The sequence below is a fragment of the Triturus cristatus genome, chromosome 1_1 (assembly GCF_964204655.1).
Source record: "Triturus cristatus chromosome 1_1, aTriCri1.1, whole genome shotgun sequence".
In the NCBI taxonomy this organism is placed as follows: Eukaryota; Metazoa; Chordata; class Amphibia; order Caudata; family Salamandridae; genus Triturus; species Triturus cristatus.
The window spans coordinates 1055553992-1055576002 of NC_140579.1; the positions used below are offsets into that span (position 1 = coordinate 1055553992).

The 22011-nt window shown below is 46.1% G+C and overlaps 1 protein-coding gene across 1 annotated transcript in view; it reads right to left on the reverse strand.

Moving 5' to 3' along the window:
* Nucleotides 1-22011, reverse strand: part of SCUBE3 (signal peptide, CUB domain and EGF like domain containing 3) — a 1455403-nt gene that overhangs the window by 272957 nt on the left and 1160435 nt on the right. The window contains exons 11-13 of the mRNA XM_085651134.1: nucleotides 18310-18432; nucleotides 17955-18071; nucleotides 15551-15643 (exon numbers count right to left, since the gene is read on the reverse strand). Coding sequence (XP_085507260.1) covers nucleotides 15551-15643; nucleotides 17955-18071; nucleotides 18310-18432 — 333 coding nt within the window. The remainder of the gene's footprint in view (nucleotides 1-15550; nucleotides 15644-17954; nucleotides 18072-18309; nucleotides 18433-22011) is intronic.

The following is a 22011-nucleotide window of genomic DNA, read 5'->3' on the forward strand; positions in this document are numbered from 1 at the left end:
GGAAAATGGCAGGTTGAGAATCCGGGATTGTGCCTCTGGCTTCAGTGCTGTGAGGCGAAGCCAGGAAGATCTTCTGGCACCAATTCTGTGGCCGTAGGAGTGGACTGAAAGTGTAGCTCCATCCGCCACAGTACTAATCACTTGGTTCGCCACCAAGCTGCCCTCCTGCAAAACGTCCTTGAAGTCCATACGATCTTCCTTGGGTAGTTTTTCTGTAAAATGCTGGAGAGAGTCCCACAAAGCTCTATCGTAACGCCCTAATAGAGCTGACGCACTGGAGACTTTTAGCATGGATGCAGAAGTGCCTCATACTTTTCTCCCCCATGAATCTCCTTGTCTGGTGGTACTGTAGATGAGGAGGCCACTGCGTGGGTCTTTCTAGCCGCAGCCACAATCACAGAGTCCGGTGGTGGATCGAACTTCAAGAAAGAGGGATCCCCCTCCGGTGGACGATACTTATTTAGAATTCTCCCCGGTGCGGTCTTGAGAGTGGCCGGCATGAGAAATATGTGCATAACCGGCTTAAGAAGACCCGGTACCAATGGAAGTAACAGCAGAGAAGACGTCTTCTGGTTCAAGGTTTCGAAAATAACCGAAGTACTCTGCTGGACTGGCATAGAAATGTTCAGTTTGGTAGCCCCCCAGGAAAGCACGTCCTGGAATGTGCTTACATCGTCCACAGGAGAGATCCTCGATGGTGGATTATCGGTAACGGTGGGCGAATGGTCCCTTTTTGAGGAGTATGTTGAGGAGGAGGAAGGCGTTGGAGATCTGCGTCTCCTCCTTCTGCTGCGTGATCTTGATATCCCCCTGGAGGGTGGTGCAGGAGTACGAGCTCTACCTCTTGGTGGAGAAAGATCTGCATGTTGTGCTAAGCGAGCCTGTGAGCAGGACTCGAATCCCGTCTAACACCTGCCGCCAGCATATGATCAGCCCAGAGGTGTAATGGTCGGTTCCATCGGGGAGAGAGATGAATTGATGGAGACCTCTCTCTAGCAAGAGAACAACATGGAGATTTCTGTCCTTCCTGATGATTTTTTTCCATTGGACGTTGATGCCCAGAGGAAGAGTCCTGGCTACTTGAGGACGAAATAACCACCTCTGGAGAACCGGACCTGGCGATGGAACGGTGGGAACCTCCTCTCGACGTCGATGAAGGAGACGGAGAGAAGCTTACAGGGACCGACACCGACGGAGACCTGTCTCGACGCCGTCTGAGACGGAGATCTTTATCTCGACGTCGATCTTCTTGTTCCCGGCGGAGACATGCGCCTCGACGCCGACTGCCTCGACGGAGAACCACGTCTCGATGTCGATCTTCTTTGCTTCGACGGAGGACTCTGCCTCGACGTCGAGCATCGCTTCGACGGAGACTTCTGCTTCGACGTCGAGCGTATCCTTTTCGGCGGAGATTCCCATCTCAACGTCGATTTTCGTTTCTTTGATGGAGGGGTCAGCCTCGACGTCGAATGTTCCTTTGACAGAGGACTTTGTCTCAATGTTGGCTGTGAAACTAATGGAGACCCCTGCCTCGATGTCGAGTGACGTCGACGGAAGCCTCTGCCTCGACGTCGACGAGTGTACATGCGACAACCTGTGCTTCGACGTCGATCTGCGTTGAGACGCCAACGGGGACTTCGGTCTCGATGTCGAAGATGGTGACTTGTGTCTTGGTGTTGATGATCTGTGTCTCAACGTCGATCGTCGCTGTAGAGTCGACAGCGGAGGATCTTGTCTCGACGCCGGACGCTTTTCTAACGCTAATGGAGACTTGGCCCTCGAAGCTGAAGAACGGCCCTCTTGCGCCGATGCCCTCGATGACAATTACGCCGCCTGTGCCTTCGACGTCGAACCCGACGCCGAAGGAGAACATATCGGGACCTTGCTCCTCGACGCCGATCGCAGTCTCTTCTTTCTGCTCACAGGAGACCTACCTCTTTCTGAGAGGCCATAAAGACGGATTCTCTCCCTGTCCTTGATGGTTCTTCTAAATAACTTCCTGCAGTGTTGACAGGAGGCAGTAGAGTGAGACTCAGGGAGGCAGAGAATGCACACTTCATGTGTGTCTGACTTAGCCTTCTTTTTGCCACAGGCAGGGCAATGATCAAACAAAGAAGGCATTTTTGACAGAAACAAACTCTTTCTGCCACAAAAGAATGGTTTAAACCTCACTCTAATATCAAAAGACGTCGAGTGAAGGCAAAAACCCACAAGAAAACAAAGTATTTTTGACAGAAAAAAACTCTTTCTGCCACAAAAGAATGGTTTAAACCTCACTCTAATATCAAAAGACGTCGAGTGAAGGCAAAAACCCACAAGAAAACAAAGTATTTTTGACAGAAAAGCCCAAAAAAGAGAGAGCGGTGGATCCAGGGTCCTGACAGAAGGAGCCAGAAAGAACAACTGACCTAACTGTCACCCCTGAGGCATTATGGGAAGCTAGGGGTCATGGCTGCCTTAAAGGCACGGTGCCAGTTTTTTGTAGGGAAATGCTTTCATTTTCTATGTTATTGGTTTACAATGCAGCCTGTAGGCTAACACTGTCTGCTTTATTTGCAGTGTTCTTTCTTCATGAGTTTTACTCATTAAAAACAGATAGTGCTACTTGCCCTCTTGTGTTTTTATATGTTTGTAAATGCAGCTTTATGTGTGTTATTACATTGTTTAGCCTACTAGATGGGAGCTGCATTGGTATGAGAAAAAATGATATATGTATATATATATATATATATATATATATATATATATAGAGAGAGAGCTGTATATATGTGTTTTTCATATATAATTTGTATTATTTCCGGGGTCCCCGCACATGGGCGGGAATATTCAGTGCTTATGACTTTGATGAGGATCCCCTGGAAGAGAACCAGAGTTTTTCTCCGAAGCCCTACTATGGCGCTGCTGAATGTCTGGGTTGGTTCCACCTCCTCCCTTTCTCCTCCACCACTGGACACTCATTTCCATTTTATGCCACTCTTGAGTGTGCTGTTTCATCCCTTCTTTCTCGCGTTGTGACTGTTCCCTTAAACTTTCCTTGCTCTTTCTTTCTCCCTTTCATTCCTTTTTTTCTCTTGCTCTGGGTCAAAGTCTGATGAACAGAAGTCCATGCTGGTCCCCAAAAACGAGTGCCGGTAGACACCGACTCAAATTAAGCACTGTGTCTTCATAGTCTTTGTGTTGCTTCCAACGTGTTCTGGAGCCCTGGTCAGTCAAAGGGCGGTGAGTGACCCGTCTGGTTAGTGTGCGTGGTTGTGGCAGTCACTGTGCATGTCCTGCCTGTCACTACACATTACCCAGGGGTCACAGGGTGTGCTCTGGTGCCTCCTGTGGCCACCCTGGTGCTAGTCAGACCTGCTAAATGTTTTTGTAATCCGCATTACACCTCTCCACCCCTTGTCAGTGGTTGACCTTCTCAGATCTGCAAGTGCGCCCAGATGGAGGGCACTTTGTGATGCTATAACAGCGGTTGCCGCTAATAACGTAACACGCTGTTGTCTAACGGGTAATAAGTTAATTAGATGTAATTAAAGTATTGAGAGTTTGCAGCATATTTCTAAAGAACATTTTTTCTGCTTGAATATTTCCGTGTGCAGGTTCAGTGGAAAACCACAGTGGGTGACTCATCTTTTTTTTTTTGTTAGAAGCACAGCCAAACTAACCTCCGTTCTTGCAGCCAGGTGCATTTTTTATGGCGCAAGCATCTCTTCCTGTGAACTGATAATGTACGCTAAATAGTGAAGTGCGGGATGGGGAGTTTGCTTGTGATTGAACCCTGCACCCCTCCTTTTAGCAGACTCTCTGCATACATCGTTTTACTGCCCTGCCCCTCTGATGGGACTCCCAGCGGCAAAGACTGCAGACAGGTGTAGGTGTCCGTTTATGTGGGTTTGAAAGTGAAAAGAGTTTCTGATACTAAAGGTCAGTCCGTACTGGGTGAAGCCGGGGAGTAAGGACGGCGTTCAGTTTTTTTCCTGCTCTTGATGGGCCTAGACGAGGTTTGTCCATACCGTCCATTTTGTCTGTAATATTGCAAATAATTAACCAGCAATGCCTTTTATTTATGTTTTAAAAAGCAAAACAAAAATAAAAGGCAATGTCATTTACAATGCCAATAGCTCAAACTTGCGTAAATGCGAGACCTATTGCATTGCAAATGCTTGTTATTAAAAAGCCACGTGAAAGCACCACGCCCTACTAAACATAAGTAATCCCCACTTAACAGCTGTGGTTTCAGCTTTAGGGCGCTGGGGTGTTGCCCCAGTAATATTTTGCCTCCCTATTCAATTTATCTGAATAATAAAACACTGACTCAAATTCAGTTAAGACTATTGTAGTATTTTTTTATTTGCTGCCACTGCCTGCGGCAGTCAGCGGCTCTGAAGGGGTTGGGCCTTCAGTCACAGACATGTGACATCATCATAGGGATGGTGGTGGGTGGCAGCAGCGAACGCACAGCACAAGTGTGCATGTCAGGTTGGACGGAGAATTTCTTTGGCCAGTCCAACATGCGCACTAGAGGCTTGCTGCACATTAGGAGAATGGGGTTTGGTCCATGCTGCAGCCTCCCGGTCTCCTAATGAACGGCAAGTTCCCCTGCTCAATCCAAATTCGGGTGCTGCAAGGAAGCAGCATCTGGATTGGCTGAAAGTCTTCCGGCTTCTAATTGGTTAGAAGCTCCTGTGTCTGGCTCTGCTGTGCTGTTTAGCCAGAGTTAGGAGACGGAGGGAAGTAGGGAAGTGGGGGACAGGCAGGCATACAAAAAGTGTGCATGCTCATGTGGAAGAAGAGAGCAGGTAAGTTCTGTGCTTAGCATCCTCTCATTTTGTATTAGAGTAGGTTTGTCTCTGTGTCAGAGGGTGGACATGAGTGTCTGTGGAACTATGTGTGTTAGTGTAGCTAAGTCTGTTTATATCCGTGCGTGCTTTTAAATGTTTGTAGCTTGAAAACATAAGATAAAATATTGGACACGGGGCCTGGAGGGGAGTGCAGTTAAAGCCACTGCTGAGATGAGACTTTTTGGGACTAGTTAAATGTCCAAATAATATTGCACTATTTAGGTAAAAACACTGAAGTGGTGTGAGCAGAGAAATCTCTTGCAGCTACGGGAGAAAAACAACAAAGGCCCAGCCGCGGTGCGTCCATTGGGGCGTAGGGGCGTAGCCCCACCAGCCACTTGGACCCGCGGCTGCTCAGTGCTCACGTATGCTAGCAGTGACGCAGTTTTCCTTACGTTCTGACAATAGCGTGGGACCGGCCGATGAAGGGGGTGGGGCCGGGGGCGAGCGCTCCGTTTGAGTGACAGTGCACACACTGAAGGCCAGCGGCGCGTATGCGCATACTCGAGTTTGGGTTGTGACCAACCCAAACATGCGCACTGTCAGCCAGTCAGCCACTACTGGCTAGGAGAGCGAGGGAGGGGGACCCGAGAGGCCGAGGGTTGCTTCATGCAGCAGCCCCCGGTCTCTCCTATGGGCGAGCCCTATCTGTGCCCACGGTGCTGTAGCCAATTCAGGCGCTGCTAATGTTGCAGCATCTTCTTGATTGGCTGAGAGACACCGCGCAGCCTGCAAACCAGGCATTGGGTGCCACGCAAGGTATGGCCAATCACTGTGGCTTATGCGAACAGTGATTGGCCATCATCGTTAGCAGGTGCGCACTGGCAGTCCGTCGTCACCGCGCCACACACACCTCGTGGTGGTGTACACTGTGTGGTACTGGCTGGCTGCTGCTCCTGCTCGTGTTGCCAGGTGAGTTTGGAACTACTTCACTTTACTTAATATGTTATTTTAAATGCTTGGTTAAGTGAAGAATTATTCTTATCTTCCTCTTAAAAATAATAATTAAAAAATGCAATGGCACAAATGAAAGTGTTGTTATTTGAAAACCATGTCTAGTAAAATGGCCACCCGAGTGGATATCTATTTTTCAATTTACATTTCAATTGTAAGTGCATTTGTAAGCGTACGCCACATATATACATACCTTGCAGTCTCCTGATTATTGCATGGGCCTCCGAATCACTTGCAATATTTGCCTAAGTTGCAGATTTGTATTGCCACTGACTGTTTGGAGAACTGTGTCACACTGAACGGGTCGGGCGGGGATAACCTGTTCACCTGGCGAGTACGTTTGGGGGTGAGGGGGCAACAGAGGCACATGGAAGAGAGAACAGGAGGAAGGTGAAGTGAGGGGTGGGGGCGCCTGAGAGGTAGTGGTGCACCGTCGCCGGGAGAGTTGAGGCGAATGCACGGGTGTGGGGGGGGGATGAAAAAGGGAGGGGAAATGTTAGAGGGAGAAACAGTTAAAGAAAGGAAGGAAAGGTTGGGGTTGAGAAAAAAAATAAGAACCGCTTGTCAAAGGTATTGGGTGGGGTGTCAGATTTAAGCTGATAAAGGGAGAAAAGACAGGTGTCGGAGGTCAGAGAAGAACATGGTAGACGAGCGAGTAAAACAGGGTAAGAGAAGGGAGAAAACACGCAGAAGAGAGGCGGCGGGAGGGAAAGGAAAGAAGAAAGGGGAGAGGGCCCCGCCTTCTCCTTCCCGTGCCTCTGTGCGGCCGCAGTCCCTACAGGGAGCCCAACAGCGCCTTGAAGACCGAGTGACATTTCCTCTGCTGCTGGACACCGAGGGGCGAGGCGGGGCAGGAGCCTCAACGCGCCCTGTGGTAAGAGGAGCACAGATGGGCGCTCTCCGCGTCACTCAGTCCTTTACTTTAAAATAGAGCGATCACGTATAGCTCCTAACGGTCTATGGACACCTCACAAATAAAGATCTGTGAGATTAATTTTTAATGCAGTCCCCCACCAGGTGCTTGTAAACACACATTTGTAGGGATTGAGTTAAATTCAATCGAAAGTTGCACGACTCCTTAATGTTGATACACAGTTTGGTATGTATTACGATACTGAAAGTAACTACAGGTAATTTACAATGCAACAAATCCACGTATTGGTTATTGTGACCGTTTTCATGCAAAGAAATGCTTGCATTTTAAAGATGCCAAACTTGCTTTGTAATTTTGAATTAAAGCCTACCTAAAACGTTGATCTCTCATTATCATAGACATCAGTCAGTGGTCTCAGAGCTGGCAAAAATAGTGCCAAGAACACCGGGGTGGCACCGCATTCTTTATTTTCCATCCGTTTTTCATCATACTAACGGAACACTATTTTACTATTCGCTATTAGTGAAATAAAAAAAAATGGCGCATACTTAGCTGGACCGAAACCTTTAGTGGCAGATGCGATTAGTAAATATGGTTTAAATGCATGTTGTGTATGTGCTGGGGGCAGTGTGTTTATGTGAGGCGGCAGTGTATGTGTAAGCATATGTGTGTGAATGAAAGTGAGTGAGTTGGTGACAGCTAGTGAGTGACAGAGGACCAGCCGCGGTGAGTCCTATTCCTGATTATCCCGTAACACCGCTCTCAGTTAATCCTTCCCAGGGACTTTGTGGGCTCCTTTTCAGCAGATTATGTCTAAAAAGTGGATCAGCGCATCTATTAATAAATGGGTGAACATCTTTTTGCAGCCTTGAGCCACAGATCACGTAATGACATTCTATGGCCAATGCATTGCAAAGCACTGCAATGCATAGATCATGGCTTCCTTCTCCTGTGCAGATTCCCTCCTCCTATGTTTTTCCTGGTATTAGGTTCTATGAAAAATTCAAAACCGAGTTTCTTCAGCTGTAGCTCAGCCTATCCGGGCTTGCCTGTGCACAATTTCCATGATTTACCTTTAGAAGGGCATCAATATTTTAAACTTAAAGATTCTTTACATTTTTACCAGCACAAACTTGGACTTAGCTGGATAAGTATCACAAAGTTGCTTTGGGAAGGCTTCTCTAGATATCCAGTACGTAATGAGAACTTTACCAGACTTTTGCCTCTAAGCCAGCAATTTGCAGCACAATATGGTATCTGTCCAGCTCGGAATAAATGTGTCATGGCACTCAGCCGCATGTATTGCTTGAAATGGAAATATAGAAGTATAAGTACTTATTATCCCTAGTACTTGTTTGCTCCAGCAAGTTCTGGTACTTTCTTGGTAAAATTACTAACTGTTTTACAAACCAAAAGCAGTGGCAGACAAAAATACGTCACAATAATATTGTTATCTTTTCCATGAGTCTTATAGTCTGAATTCAGCACCTGAGCATAATAGGACAGAATGTATGAAGCTCTGTGGTAATACTGAATAAGCAGCTACCTATGTTATGCCATCTATTAATGTAATAACTGCACTTTCACAATTGCTTTATTAACCTTCCTGCTTTCTCAAATTTGCTTGAAAATGCACGATTTTTCTTCAAAATTGTCTTGGGGGGGGGGGGTAACCCCCCAAAACCCCCCTTTTGGGGTTCGGGCTCGCTCGCTGCGCTCGCTCGCTACCGTGCTGTATGCTAATTCGTTTGCGCCCCACCACTTGAAAATCTCACCCACCGCCCCTGCAAAGGCCCCTTCTGTTCGGTTCACTATCGTAATGCCGTTCATTCCTGAACCTACATATCTCCGTGTTTGGTTTTGTCCCGGCTGTACTCTTACTGTCCTGTGCAAGCTGCAGCCTTTTTAAATCCTGTTCCTAATGGCCAATTACCATAGGTTCTCCAGTATGGCTCTCTGATATACTCTCAGGAATACAGTATCAACATACCAAACTCAACATTTCTGACAGCCCTTAAAGCAAACTTGCTTTAGAGGCAACAATGAGAAATGTTAATATATCGACCAAAAAGCACTGTCAGAAGCAGTATACTGGACAGGACTTATATTGGTAAGCCTGAGAAGGAGAAGTGGCTGGATTGGCCCTGCGGGATTGGTACCTGTGCTTCACCGGCCCACATTTTTTTGAGAAGGCACATTACATGCTCTGCACGTCCTCTTCGCCCTGACTGCAAGAAAGGCCAACACTAACTGCTGTTGTGTGTGCCTCTAAGTCCAGCACAGCGGCTGGAAAGACTGGTTGCAAAGACTGGAGGTCCAAGTAGCTGACTGCTGCGCCAGTGGTATAACGAGAGGAGACAGTCTGCGCAGTAAGTCTTGGCATAAGTGTGAGAAGTTGGCCTGGCATATGCTGGTCACTAGTTATAGTGGCCACCTTGCACCAGTCCAATTCGACTCTTGGTAGATACTAAGAAAATGGTTTAACAAACTCGACTTGCAAAATGAAAAGGCCTAGGGCCTTGGGAATCGCTGGGGCTTCACTTCTGCAGTGTTAGCAGGTAAGTAATCAGCCCACGGGAGACGCTTGCAGTATCTAAACACAGCCGTGGCTTTCCTATTGGTTTCAATGGCACAAGTTGCGGTTTGTAATTTAAAGTTTTAAGGCACTTCGGAGAAGTCAACAAGCAAGCCACTTACAGGGTAAGTATTTCAAGGGCCAACACACACTTGGGCACCGGAGTGCACGAGTTGCCTCACCCACGGAAAGCATAGGTGTCTTTTGGTGTCGGGTCGCAATGCTGTTTTCAATGGAGATCACTGAAGACTTGCTGCTTGTGACGACTGAAGAGGTGTCCGCTGGAATCCGAAGATGGATTGGAGTTGAAGAGGACCTGAAAATTGAGGGGACAGTGTTCAAAGTCACTTGCCAGTGACCGGTGGCCAGCAGGATGGATGACCACTGATGTCGCGTCGTTTCAGGTCGTCGATGGTGATTTGTCTCTTCGCTCATGAGGTCCAGGAGAGATCGACGATGACCAGCAGCTGGATTCGGGGGGTCCCACGACGTCTGCAGCTGATGACGGTGTCGGCAACCGGATTGGAGCCAACAAACCTTGGCAACTGCAAGTCTCGTTTGGAGTGAAGATTGAAGATGATGCAGACCAGCAAGGTCTGATGGTCTTATCCAGCGAGGGTAAGTGAGGGCAGGCCCGGAGCAACCAGGAGAGCCCTTGAAGTCGATGAGAAAGTCTTCGGGTGAGTCACTAGCCAATGGGCAAGCAACCGCGAAGACGCCTTTGCAGGAAAAGTTCCACAGGAGCCCACGGTCACTCGGGACGGGGTAGGCCGCTGATTTTCGGTACCAGACCTGCTAGGGACTTGGACTACAGATGGTCCACAGCACAATTTCGTAGAACGTTGTTTAGGGTTTGCACTCGAAATCAGTGCACGGTTCCCTGGTATTGCTGTTCCTCGTCACTCGTGGGGTCCAGATGCCAAAGCTTCGCTGGGGACTCAAAATGGCCTTCGAGAGGTCAGGAAATCTGCTTCAGGGGACGCAGGGACTTCGGACTCCGGCGGGAGCGGTGAAGTTTGCAACCGTTGATCAAAGTTACTGGTGCCTGCCAAGCAGGGGAGTCACTCCTTGACTCCAAGGGAGATTCTTCAGTCTTCCAGAGATAGTGGAACGTCGAAGGGCCAGGATTCTTCTTTGTAGAGCGTCGTCCAGGGTTAATCTGAATTGCATTGGCAATGCTTGGTATCTTATAGTGAAGATAGGGGAGGGACTAGCTCTATGACCACTCCTCTAGGAGGGTCAGGGTAGTGGGTGGTTACACCCACTTCCCTTTGTCCAGTTTCGCGCCAGAGGAGGGGCAGGTAGCCCCTGAACCGGTTTGAGCTGGCATATGCACAGAGGAGCCTACTGCTCCCCCAGTGCAGGACTTCAAAGGCACTCTAAGAGTGCACCCACCCAGCTCCAATACACTAAATCCTGTCTGGGAGGTGGTGACACCTCCCTGTGACAGGATACCCTTTGTTGGGCTTCCTCCACTGTGAGTTTCGGTCAGCAGCAGGAGGGCAGCCCAGTGTCTGTGCTGGTGGCATCCATTTTGTGATGCCAGGGCTCTAGAAGATTTCTACCGTTTAGTACAGTGGTAACATGTCGTCCCCTCTAGAAGGGTGGGATCATACTCCCACACCAGTTACTGGTGTGGGGGTATGATTCCAAGTTGTTTGACACCAAACACGACATGTTTTGATGCAGTCATTCCAAAGTTAGCATTTACCGCGAGGTTATAATGCACTTAAGAGTATATGGTTTAACCGCATCCACAAACAGCAGCAGAGAATAGATTCTGCCAGCTGCAGAGGGGTCCTGCTCATGCAGAGGCACCCCCTCACATGGTAAACCAAGCACCCTGCCCTCAGGATTGTTAGGGCCTGCAAGAGGGGTGACTGATAGGTTTATATGTGTGTGTATGGTGAGATATAGGAACCTATACCTCTGTGAGGAGTGCTAACACTACCTCACACAGGCTGCAGTAGTAGGCCTGTGGTGTCAGATTATGAATGCTTCACAGGGGTGGCATAATACATGCTGCAGCCCCTGGTAGGCCTGTGAAGTACCAATGCCCTAGGTACCTAAGGCACCATATACTAGGGGCTCACAAGGCACCACAGTATCCAATCACTAGTGCATCTAATATGCACACCAAGTTGTTTTAGAGAGATCAGTGAGACTGGGGCCCTGATTAGCAGGGACCCAGCCAGACTATAGTCAGAAACCAGTGTATACATCAGAAAAAAAGTGGGGGCAACATAAGTGCAGATCCTACTCTCCTACAATAAGCAGCTGTAAAAGACTCTTATCCAGGTAATTACATCTTTTTAACTGAGTCTGGCAGAAGAGTCCAACCATTATGTGAAATATTCTAGTTCAGCTGTTGCACCCTAAGCATCAGGGCCGGTTCTAGGATTTTCAGGGCCCGGGTAAAAGGTAATGTGCAAGGCCCCTCTAATTTACATAAGTGACACCTTCTGAGCTCCGGAAGCTTCTTTGTGGAAACTCTTTCTGGGCCGCAGCTCCTCCTCTCAGCCACCTACAAGCACCTCGTTTACAGCTCATATCGGGTTGAAGGTGTGAGAATAGCTTGTGGGCTGAAAGTTAAAATTATGGCCCATTGTCCATCACTTTAGCACCCCCACTTACTGTGGGGGAGCTAAAGTGCTGGGCAATGGGCGTCCAAATGTGTCTCTGAATGGGCAGCCGAACACGAGGCCGAATTGCAGGACAAACCTGCAAAGTGTGTTTCCTTGCAAGTTGGACAAGAGTCCCCCTACCCTAGGCCTTTCCACACCATGCCTGAGAGACCCAGGGAGGGGGGCCCCCTCCCATGGGCCCAATTGTAAAGAGACACCTTTCTTTCAATTGGATCCGCAGGGGTACATGAGGACCGGTGGGGTGTTGCAATTGTGTGGGCCCCATGCTGATAGGCTAAATGGGAGGCCATGGGCAGCTGCCCACACGGACCATGCCTAGCACCGGCCCAGCTAAGCATGTCATTGTTGCATGATGTTAAAGTAGCCCTTGGGCTCAGGGAGGCCATGTTTGGGTCACTACATAAACGTAATGCCCGACTTTTACGCCCACCACTTTCAAATGTCAACAGCTGCCTCTGCCACTTAAAGCCCCTTTGTGGCTGCTCTTACTGTAGCATGGTATTCTGTGTTAATACAAGTAATATTGAAAGTGAAACCTTCCTTTTGTGGAGTCGATGCCCTCGTGATGATTCTGCAGTAACATAGCAAGTAGAAAAAAAGCAAAACAAGCGCCATTCTTTTCTGCAGCAGATCCCCCTTGTCCTTTAACATATGTATAAGCAAAAGTAACACCTCCTGAGGAAACAGCTCAAAAAAGAACCCAGCTCCAAAATAGAGGGTACTTGTGCCTCCCAAGCTGGGAACATGGCTCACCACAGGAGAATCATTGGCAAATGTATTTTAGCCATGCTGCACAGCAGCGTGGCTTAAAGTAAAGCTAGTCAAAAAGCACTATGGCCCAGCCAGTGCTGACACGACGTTACAGGGGAATGTGGGGCAGCAGCATGAGAAGGAGTGGTTGGGAGAGGGAAAAGCAACGAGGAGAAGGGGTGGGTGGGAGAAGAAAAAGTACCTCAATCACAGTGCAAGCAACAGACGGACACTAATCAAGATGAAGCATTCTGTGCTTGGTCCATGCTCCACAAAAAGAAAGTGACATCCGGAATACGCTTGACAGTAAGGGAGCAGCAAAGTAGAATGACAATTACGCCAACAAATGCTATGAATAGATGGGTTCCAAGCCCTTTATGTAAACAATACTCCTCGCAGCAACAGCTCATGCACCGTCAGCAGGTGAGATCTAAAAATAGAGAGGAAAGTCACTGAATTAGGAGCAGAAGTGAGATACACAAGAAAGCCATCCAATCAATCATGGGTAAGTTACTCCTAATAAGTGGCCTCTGTGTATTGTATTGTTCACATTAGGTCACTCACAAATCAAACCTAGAGCTGTCTGTAGTCGAGACCAAATAAAAATGTGTTTTTAAAACTGCATTTGCCAGCATCTCTTCTGTGCATCTGCTCCTTTCTATCAGTTGTCTTGAAAATAAAAGCTGTCCCCTCACAGGCCCTTTTGCACAGCTATCACAGTGAGCGGGGATGCTTGGGGGACATCTCACAGGCCGCTCAGGCCATATTAGTGCAGGCTTTCTCATTTGGCTATCTGCAGAGAACGAATCCTCAAATCAGAGTGATCAGGTCAAAATTAGATATGACACCCAGGAGTGCTGTTTTGGAGCGCAAAGGCTCTTTGAGTGAAGAAGGAGACATTTTAGTTCGATTAAAGTTGAAAAATATCCGTTGAGAATGGCATGCAGAATTGCTAAGCATGCAATTGGTGCCTGCTCACGATCCTGGTGACCAGGCTAATTAAAGTGATAGCCCCCTTGATACATGGAGACCAATCTGGGTTTATGTTTGGCAGATCGTACCCGCCTCAACTTGCGCCAACTACACAACTGCCTAGCGCAGGTGCGTGGTAGGACAACACCCCATGTCTTTCCCTCATGGAGAAAGCATCTGATGCAATATAGATTGGCCCTATCTGTAACAGACACTGTTGCAGTTTGGGTTTTGTCCTAGATTTCGACAGTGGGCAGCACTTCTATATCAGGCCCTAACGGCCACGGTCCGAGTAAACGGAATCTTCTCCAGCAAATTCCCCATTGCACGAGGAATGGGGGCCTTGAACCCGAAATTGATGTGAATGATAACATTGACCAGGGAGAGAAGGAGATTTGCTTTCATCCAGAGAATCTAGGAAGAAATGCCACTCGAGTTGGCTTCCCTGTAATGTTCTGTATGCTGTTCTTGGAGATCGTACTTTGTGGTCACTGTAATTTGGCCGGTCCCGGGAGGTTTCCAGCCCATTCTTTACTGTTCGATTGTATCTGATGTCATGAACATTGCACACTTGCAACTCTGGAAATATGTAATCTTTTGCAATTATTACTGTAGATGCTCCGAGACCCTGTTTATCGTTGTTTATGAAAATCCATATAAACATTTTTTTTTTTTTTACAATGAATGCAGTTGGTGCGAGAGGCATGGAAATCTTTTTGGCTCTTTAGATGCTGTGCTGCCTGGAACCCAAGCGCGCAGCAGTTCATTCGTAGACACTGGGGTTGCACGTTTGCTGCTTTGTCTCTAGATGGCACCAAAGCACTATAAATGCTTTCACTGTAAAAGTTATCATAGTTGCTTTGTGTTTTATCAATATCATATTTGCGTGAACAACATCTCTTGTTTGACCTAAATGATCTGCAATTTCGTTGCTTGTCTTTCCATGGCCAGCTTGATGAGGCCATAGCCAAGGGGGTGCTAACTGTCCCTGCAGATGCTGATGGATCAACGATTTCTATGGAATTATTTTGAGCCCCTCTCTGACAATTGTAATGTTGAAAACGTGCCAGGAAAGCTTTGAGGGATAACTGAATTTCTCTTAGCTTTAGCAGACTGGTGTGTGTCCTGACGGCTCTGTGCATCTGTCACAACTGTGATTTCTGGTTGTGGAGGCTGGAGGGGCAGATGGTCTGCCAGTCCACCAAGTCAGCAAAGTAATGCTCAGATTGATCTTTCATATGGGAAGGTCCATTCTCACATACATGATCTTAACCTGGAAAGGCGTGAGCTGACTTCTTGCCCTTTTCAGAATTTGAAAAGGAGGCAAGGTGTCTGTCTAGAGGAGACTGGTAAGCTGGTTAGGGAAAGCATCGGAACTTTCCAAAACACGGCCCATGCATGGATGGTTATGACTTCCTTCCAAAATGTATTACGGAGGAAATAGCGATATGGGTACAGTGGCTAGTTAAGTGCATGGGAGGAGTGGCAGAACCGAGTATTAACGAAGGTATACATATGGAATTGCAAAAACCCAGGTACAAATACATCAGGGGCAAATACAACCATTGAGAAAGAAAGGGAAATAAAATGAATACTGAATGAGCGCACCATCTTGCAAATGGGAGTGTGGCCTAGGTATAATGGCTGTGAATTAGCAAGGTGTGACAAGAGGGACATTAATCAATGCTCGAATTACTTAGACATAAAAACAGGAGATGTAAGACCATCACAAAAATATAAACAAACGTAGATGTCGCTTGCAAGAAAAAAAAGAGACAAACGATCTGAGATAGGTACCAATGTACAACAAATGTATATGCAAGCAAAACGGAACATGCTCCTGTAGCAAAAGGAAACACATCTTACACCAGCACCAATACAGGAATCTGTTCACGCCCCTCGGGGAGTGAGAGAGGGCAGCAAACAGAACATTGATCTGACTTACCAATGCAGTGATGAGCATTGCTGCTGTTCTTTTGTGAGGTTCCCTGCCTCATTATTGGTGTTCCGCAGCTCACAGAGTAGCTGTTTTCTGATTCTGCGAAAAACAGTATTTAAAACATCAGCTTCACCTCCATCAGTAAGCAGAGTGGTCTGGTCGCACTAGAATGTAAATGCCAAAGGACTCAAAATACATAAAGCTTCTGAAATTAGGTCTGAAGGTTGAGCCAAGTGTTAAAGGGTGGCAGCTGGTGACTGTGACAAATTTGGAGCTGAAGGAAGCATGATGAGGGTAGAGATTACAGGTGTGAAAATGGAGACATCTGGTACTAGAGACTCAGAGAGAATGTAGGTTGAACGTTGTGCAGGAGGATGAGGTGGAGAATGAGACTTGTACTTCAAAGTTGAGAGAGATCGTTAAACATAACAAGATGGTTTGTCTGAAGATAGCCATGAAATATTTAGAATGAGAGAGGGTGCCAAATGGGAAATGAGAATCTTTGGGGTGTGTATTTAAGATAGGGAGGGCACGAGAGCACAAACCAGAAGAAATGGCAGGAGGATCTTAGTAAAAAGACCAAAGGACTGCGAGTAAGACTGGGGAACTGACAGAAAATAAATTGGGGACTTCTAAAAACAACAGGCAGCAACTGAGCTAACGATGGAGACTAAGAAGTCGACAGAAAGGGAGTTGGAGGCTCAGACAAGTTAGCAGCTGAAAGCTGAGAGAAAAAAACAATGGCAAATTAGGTTGAATGGTGAAATTATGAAATTCGTGAATTTTGTCCTATTCCCTCCCTAATTTTCTTAAATCGCCCTTTTATTGATGAAACGGTTATGACATTTTATTGTGTAATCTATGTGTTTTTACTGTGTACCGTATGTGCTTTATGTAATGCATTGTGATCTATTCTATGGTACTTTTATGGTTTTCAGTAACCGAATAAAGTGTTTTGAACAGGTTGAATGGTGCATTGTGGTTCAACAAGAAAGAAAGAAAAAGAAAAAAGAAGGAGAGAAGGAAAGGAAGGAAAGGAAAGGAAAGGAAAGGAAAGGAAAGGAAAGGAAAGGAAAGGAAAGGAAAGGAAAGGAAAGGGAAGGAAGGAAGGAAGGAAAGGAAAGGAAGGAAGGAAGGTTGATGGCTGTAGGTTGCAAGGATATCGGGGAATGAACGACTAAGGATTAAAGACTGATAATCAGAATGGAGCAAGAGGTGCAGAAACAGAGTTGAAGTGGAGCACAGGGCTGGCAGGAAACAAAGACAGTGAGAGAGCTTTAGAAGCACAAAAAACGTTAGAGCTAGTAGGTGCATTGCAGTGAGAGTTACATTCTGATAGACAGTGAGAGTGAAGAGACGAGAGACAGTGGGAGATTAAGTAAAAGAGTGACTGATTGAGAATTATGCATAGTTCAACCTACACAGTGCCTGATAGAAAGAACTGGGGGATGGGGCAGAGTGGCATGGTGAGAAGCAGAGAAGGCACAATAAAGGATTAAGGACAGTGTGAGCTGAATGGTGCGAAATATTGAGTCGGACAGCAAAAGACAATCAGGCACATGCATCAACCTTTTTTGCGAGCGCAAACGGTGCGATTCGCAAAAATCAGCCGTTTGCGCCCGCAAAAAGGGCCTCTGCGATGCATGAAACTGAAAGGCTCTCGCAATTTAAGAAATCGCAATTTATTGCGAGTTCTTAAAATGCGATTGCATTTAAGGAATCGCAAATTGCGATTCCTTACTTGCAATGCATGATAAAATCACAAATAGCGATTTTGCTAATAGGGGGTGCAAATTACCATCAATTTGAACTTGATGGTAATTCGCAAAAACTTTGAAAAATGCACGAAAGTGCATTTTTCAAAGTAGTAGGTTACACACACACATGCCCTTGGTGCATGTGTGTGCGCAACATGTTTGCACAGTTCAATTTCAGGGGTGCAACAGAGTGTCCTTTTGACACCCTTGCACCCTTGAAATTGCATGCGCAATTTGTGAGTACATATTGGTAATCGCAAATCGTGCATACAATCTCCCATTCATTCCTATGGGCCTGTAGGTCCATAGAAATGAATGGGAAGGCATTCCTTAATTGCGACTCGCAATTTGCGAGTCGCAATTAAGGAATGTTTGGGAATCGCTAATTTTATAGCGATTCCTACATGCATAGGCTTTTGCAATTCCTTAATTGCGATTCCCTAATAATCGCAATTAAGGAATCGCAAAAGCCTACTTTGATGCATGTGCCCCAATGAGTGCTAGATAACGAGAGATGATGAGAGCTGGCTGGCGAGAAATAATCCGATCTCTAGGTGAGAGGCTGTGAAAGCTGGAAAATGAAGCTAACGAGAGTCATGAAATAAGACAGTCCACAAAAGCAGCAGTGTGTTACCACACTAAACTTCTCTTACCTGGCTGGAATCGAGCTTTGGAGGTGCATGTCAGGGAGCAGCTGTCTTTCTTCCCATTCTTGTTGCAAGTCAGGGTAGCCCGATGGGGCCAGGCATTTGAAAGGCACTTCACAAGCTCTGAAATAAGGTGCAAAAGAGAAACATTAACACAACAAGCACAACTCAAATTGAGTACACCTCTCCAGGTTTCTCCTAAGGCAAAGAAGAGAGACTTCGGTGACTGGTTGATGAAGCTGAACAGCTCTCTAGGAGGAACGGAACAGTAAATTCGAGGCTTGGACTATGTTCCATGCAGTTTATTTTGTCGACATTTTAAGAATGCTCACAAGGAGCAGATTGGTACAGTCTTACCCACCGATGCAGTCCTTCTGATTCCAATGGAGCCTGAAGCCGGGTGGACAGGTACACTCATAGCTCCCGGGGGAGTTTAAACAACCAAACTTGCATCCTCCTTGGTTCATGCTGCACTCATCCACATCTGCAGTACAGAAGGAGAGGCTAGTGTTAGGATATGAAACAGCAGAGGCTAACTTTAGGGATAGTAAATGAGAGAGATCGACTGTAGGACACAGTTCAATAGGAAATTCAAAATCTCGAGAACTGTACAAGAGAGGCCAATCTTCAAGACTGGTAAAATAAGGGTCAGCCTTAACAGATACTACCGAGTGATAAAACATCTTTAGAGAACGGTAAGAAAAGGCCAACTTTAAGGAATGGCACAGGAAGACAAGCCACCTTTAGAGAATGTTAACGGAGGAACCAAATTTCAGGAATTCTATAAAAGAGGCCAACTGGGAGGGAAACAGAGGGAGAAGCCAGCTTTGAAAATGGTGCTGGAAAGGTTACATTTAAGGAAGATAAAAAAGGGGCTCTGGAATGAAAAATGCAGAACGTCAGCTGGTCGTCTTGTGAAATTTTAAGATATGTTACAGATTCTGGTCAGTGGTGCTGGAACAATCTTCAGAGTGGGGCGCTGTCATCGATGATACGTTACTGAAGTCATAGGGATTGTGAAAAATTCAAGGGTCACTTTAAAGACATTTGTAGCAAATGAGCCATGGCTATTCAGCAGGACAGTGGTAAGGATGTAGGATAAAGCTAATGCTATACCTTGCAGCACACTGTCACCCATACATTGCTGAAGCATGGTGTGGTAGCACAGAGTCATTTACAGACAGTATATTTTCCATTGAAATGGCTACTACATTTGCACAGACATGCAGTTTTACAGATGAAACTATATAACACACAAAAAATAATATATGGAAATCAGGTTTAACGCATATTTATCATTTACGCATCACCAAGTAAAGTGCCTTAATTTGTTTTGATCGTATTACAACCTATGTTTCCATCATACTTCATAATTTTAAATAACCATTTCATTTGTGCATTTCTAACTGCTGATACAGTTTGAATCATTTGTACAGATCAGTTACAGGTATGAAATGTTGTTGTGTTGTAAAGAATTGACATCCTACAGCCTTTACTTTCACACAATCTGTACCCCATAAAAATTGTCACATAGTTCAGTTTACAAAATGCTCTCACTTTGCAGTCAGGGAAAGTAAAGTAAACCAATCTCCATGTTAAAAGAATAAGCAGCAATTTGAAAGAAGACATAACCTGACATCTGATTGTCTTTGAACGCACAGCAGATGAGACAATATGAAACCAAAATGTAAAACATCTTTATTAGTAGGAACATGCTGCACTTGTGCAATGGTGGAGGGCAAAATGCAAGCTTTAAGCACTAGTGCAAAAAGAGACGACATGGTGTAGAAAAAAGGCTGGCCTTATTCAAAAATCATCTCAGCAGTCAGGCAAAAGTCTCATGAGAAGCAAACAGGATACCAGGAATAGCACTGGGTCCTAAGAAGCTACAACATCTGCTTCCTTGTTAATTTAAGTTTTTGTGGTTATAGTGCACACCACATGAATATCAGGTTCATTGTGTGCAGGATCTGCACCACTTTCTTCACAATGCCTCACCTACCACTGCCTCTCTCACTACCAGGTTCCATGAATAACAACCTCTCCCTCCTTCTGTGATACTTGTTCTTTTGGTGACAGATCCCGATCTCTAGTCCAATTCCAATCCCAGTCTCTCTGAAGAAGGTTGTTTATGGGAAGCAAGAAGACAGTAGTTGATCCCATTACATCTCAAGCACAGGACCCATTACCCAGATGGCCCCTCTTTCAAATACTGATCACTCTTCAGAGAACAGACGATGTGTAATCTTTGTGTCCAATCAACTGGCTTCTAAATGTGAACGCTGCTAGAGGATAAAGTACTCCTGCTCCGTTGTGTTTGCTGTTGAGATCTCGTGCTATGTTTTAGAATTTACTTTTACATTTTTTATTGTTCAAATTAAAAATGCAAAAGAGAAGTCAACAATCACAGTCCAAATGTTGATCATGCGCTGCCAAACACACTACTTTCCTATGGCATAGCACATGTTTAAGAAAATATTATATAAACACTGCTTCCTGTAAATCCTTCCAATGTGCGTGTGGGGATGCGGGAAGGGTACAGGCAGAGGCAAACAAATAACTCAAACACAGCTCAGCCGAGGATACAACTCAAAAGTTGAAATAAACGGCTCCAGATGCTTTGCTAAGCAACAAAGTTCCCTCTAAGGTCTTCTAGGCAGCAGATGCAGACTGAAGCACAAAACACAGGGGTACCAGCCTTACATCAGTTTAGACCAGCAGTCCCCCTCACACCACACCATCACTGGACTTCATCACAGAGCGCAAGTATTCAAGGGCAACATATGGGGATACAAAACATTTGCGTTTTACCTTTTTAGTCAAAATGGGAGCTGTGGGGAGGTCGAGAATATCTTTTAACCAACTGTAACTGTTGTCTATGCAATGAAGTAGCATAGCTTAAAGTAAAAAAAGATATGGACACTGACCCCACCTAACCCAATACCTCACTTTTTGGGTGCTGTTTTAGTGATGCTATCTTTTCTTTGCAAATGGCACCATTCGGCCAATATGGTAACTGTGTTGCTGCTTGCTCCAGGGAGGGTATGGTGGAAAGGCCATGTAGAGAAACACACTGCTGTCACTACTGACAGCGGATCGGACGTCATCCCGTCAAAGATCACTGTACTAAAAAAGCGCAGTTCCTCTGATTTGAGTACATCACCCAGACCGGGGTTGATAATCTTATGACTTTGACTCTCGCTATTATCGCTTCATTTCCAAGATTCTCCACTTTATTTTTCAGGTAGATGAAAGTGGCCAATGAACAGTATTTAAGTTGTTAAGACTATTGGCTTTGTCCATCACTTTCGTTTCTGTGTAGACTCTGAGTCCAACGTCTGTTAATCCAGACATCTCACATCTTGCTCTGTTTTGGAGAGATAATTCACAAGAGAGTCAAGAGTTCGCTCAATCGATAATTATTTAGCTTCAGTGCACTTCGCAGCACCTTGCATTTCCTTCAGTGTTCGCATAATCAGAACTTCACATGTGATAGTGTGGCCTCCCTCTCTGCTAATAACTCATCATCATGATAGTGCACCAATAACAGAGGCTATCTCATGGCCAAAGAATTCACACTTGGCTTGTCCCATGTTCTGTTTTTGTTCCAACGTGGCATTGTGGTGTCAGGGTGAGGTTCACTCACTCATACCTAATCCCCTCCCCAGAGGTGCAAGATCATTACCTTGTCACGAGGCAGTGAGTTGTGCCCAACTGTACTTAGGAAATGCTTTGGTTCTAGTTGCATGCTGAACACACCATATTCCCCCACAGTCTTCGAGACATTCTCTTAGTTAGCATCCAGTGACACACTATCAGGCCCCGAACATAGGGCAGACTGCAGGTTGGACTATCTAGGCTACTGCAAAAGTCGAAACTGTGTTTCAGTAAGCCTCGTTGTCTCCCCAGTGACTACTGGGGCCCTGGAGGAAGCACCGCACTGCCAAAACTCCGGGCATCTTCCTCTTATGCCTGCTGCTCAATCCCCTTGTTTGTACATGGCTGAAAAATAGAGCTGCACCAGATATCTGAGGCCAAGTGACAGTCTCAGAACCCAACTGGC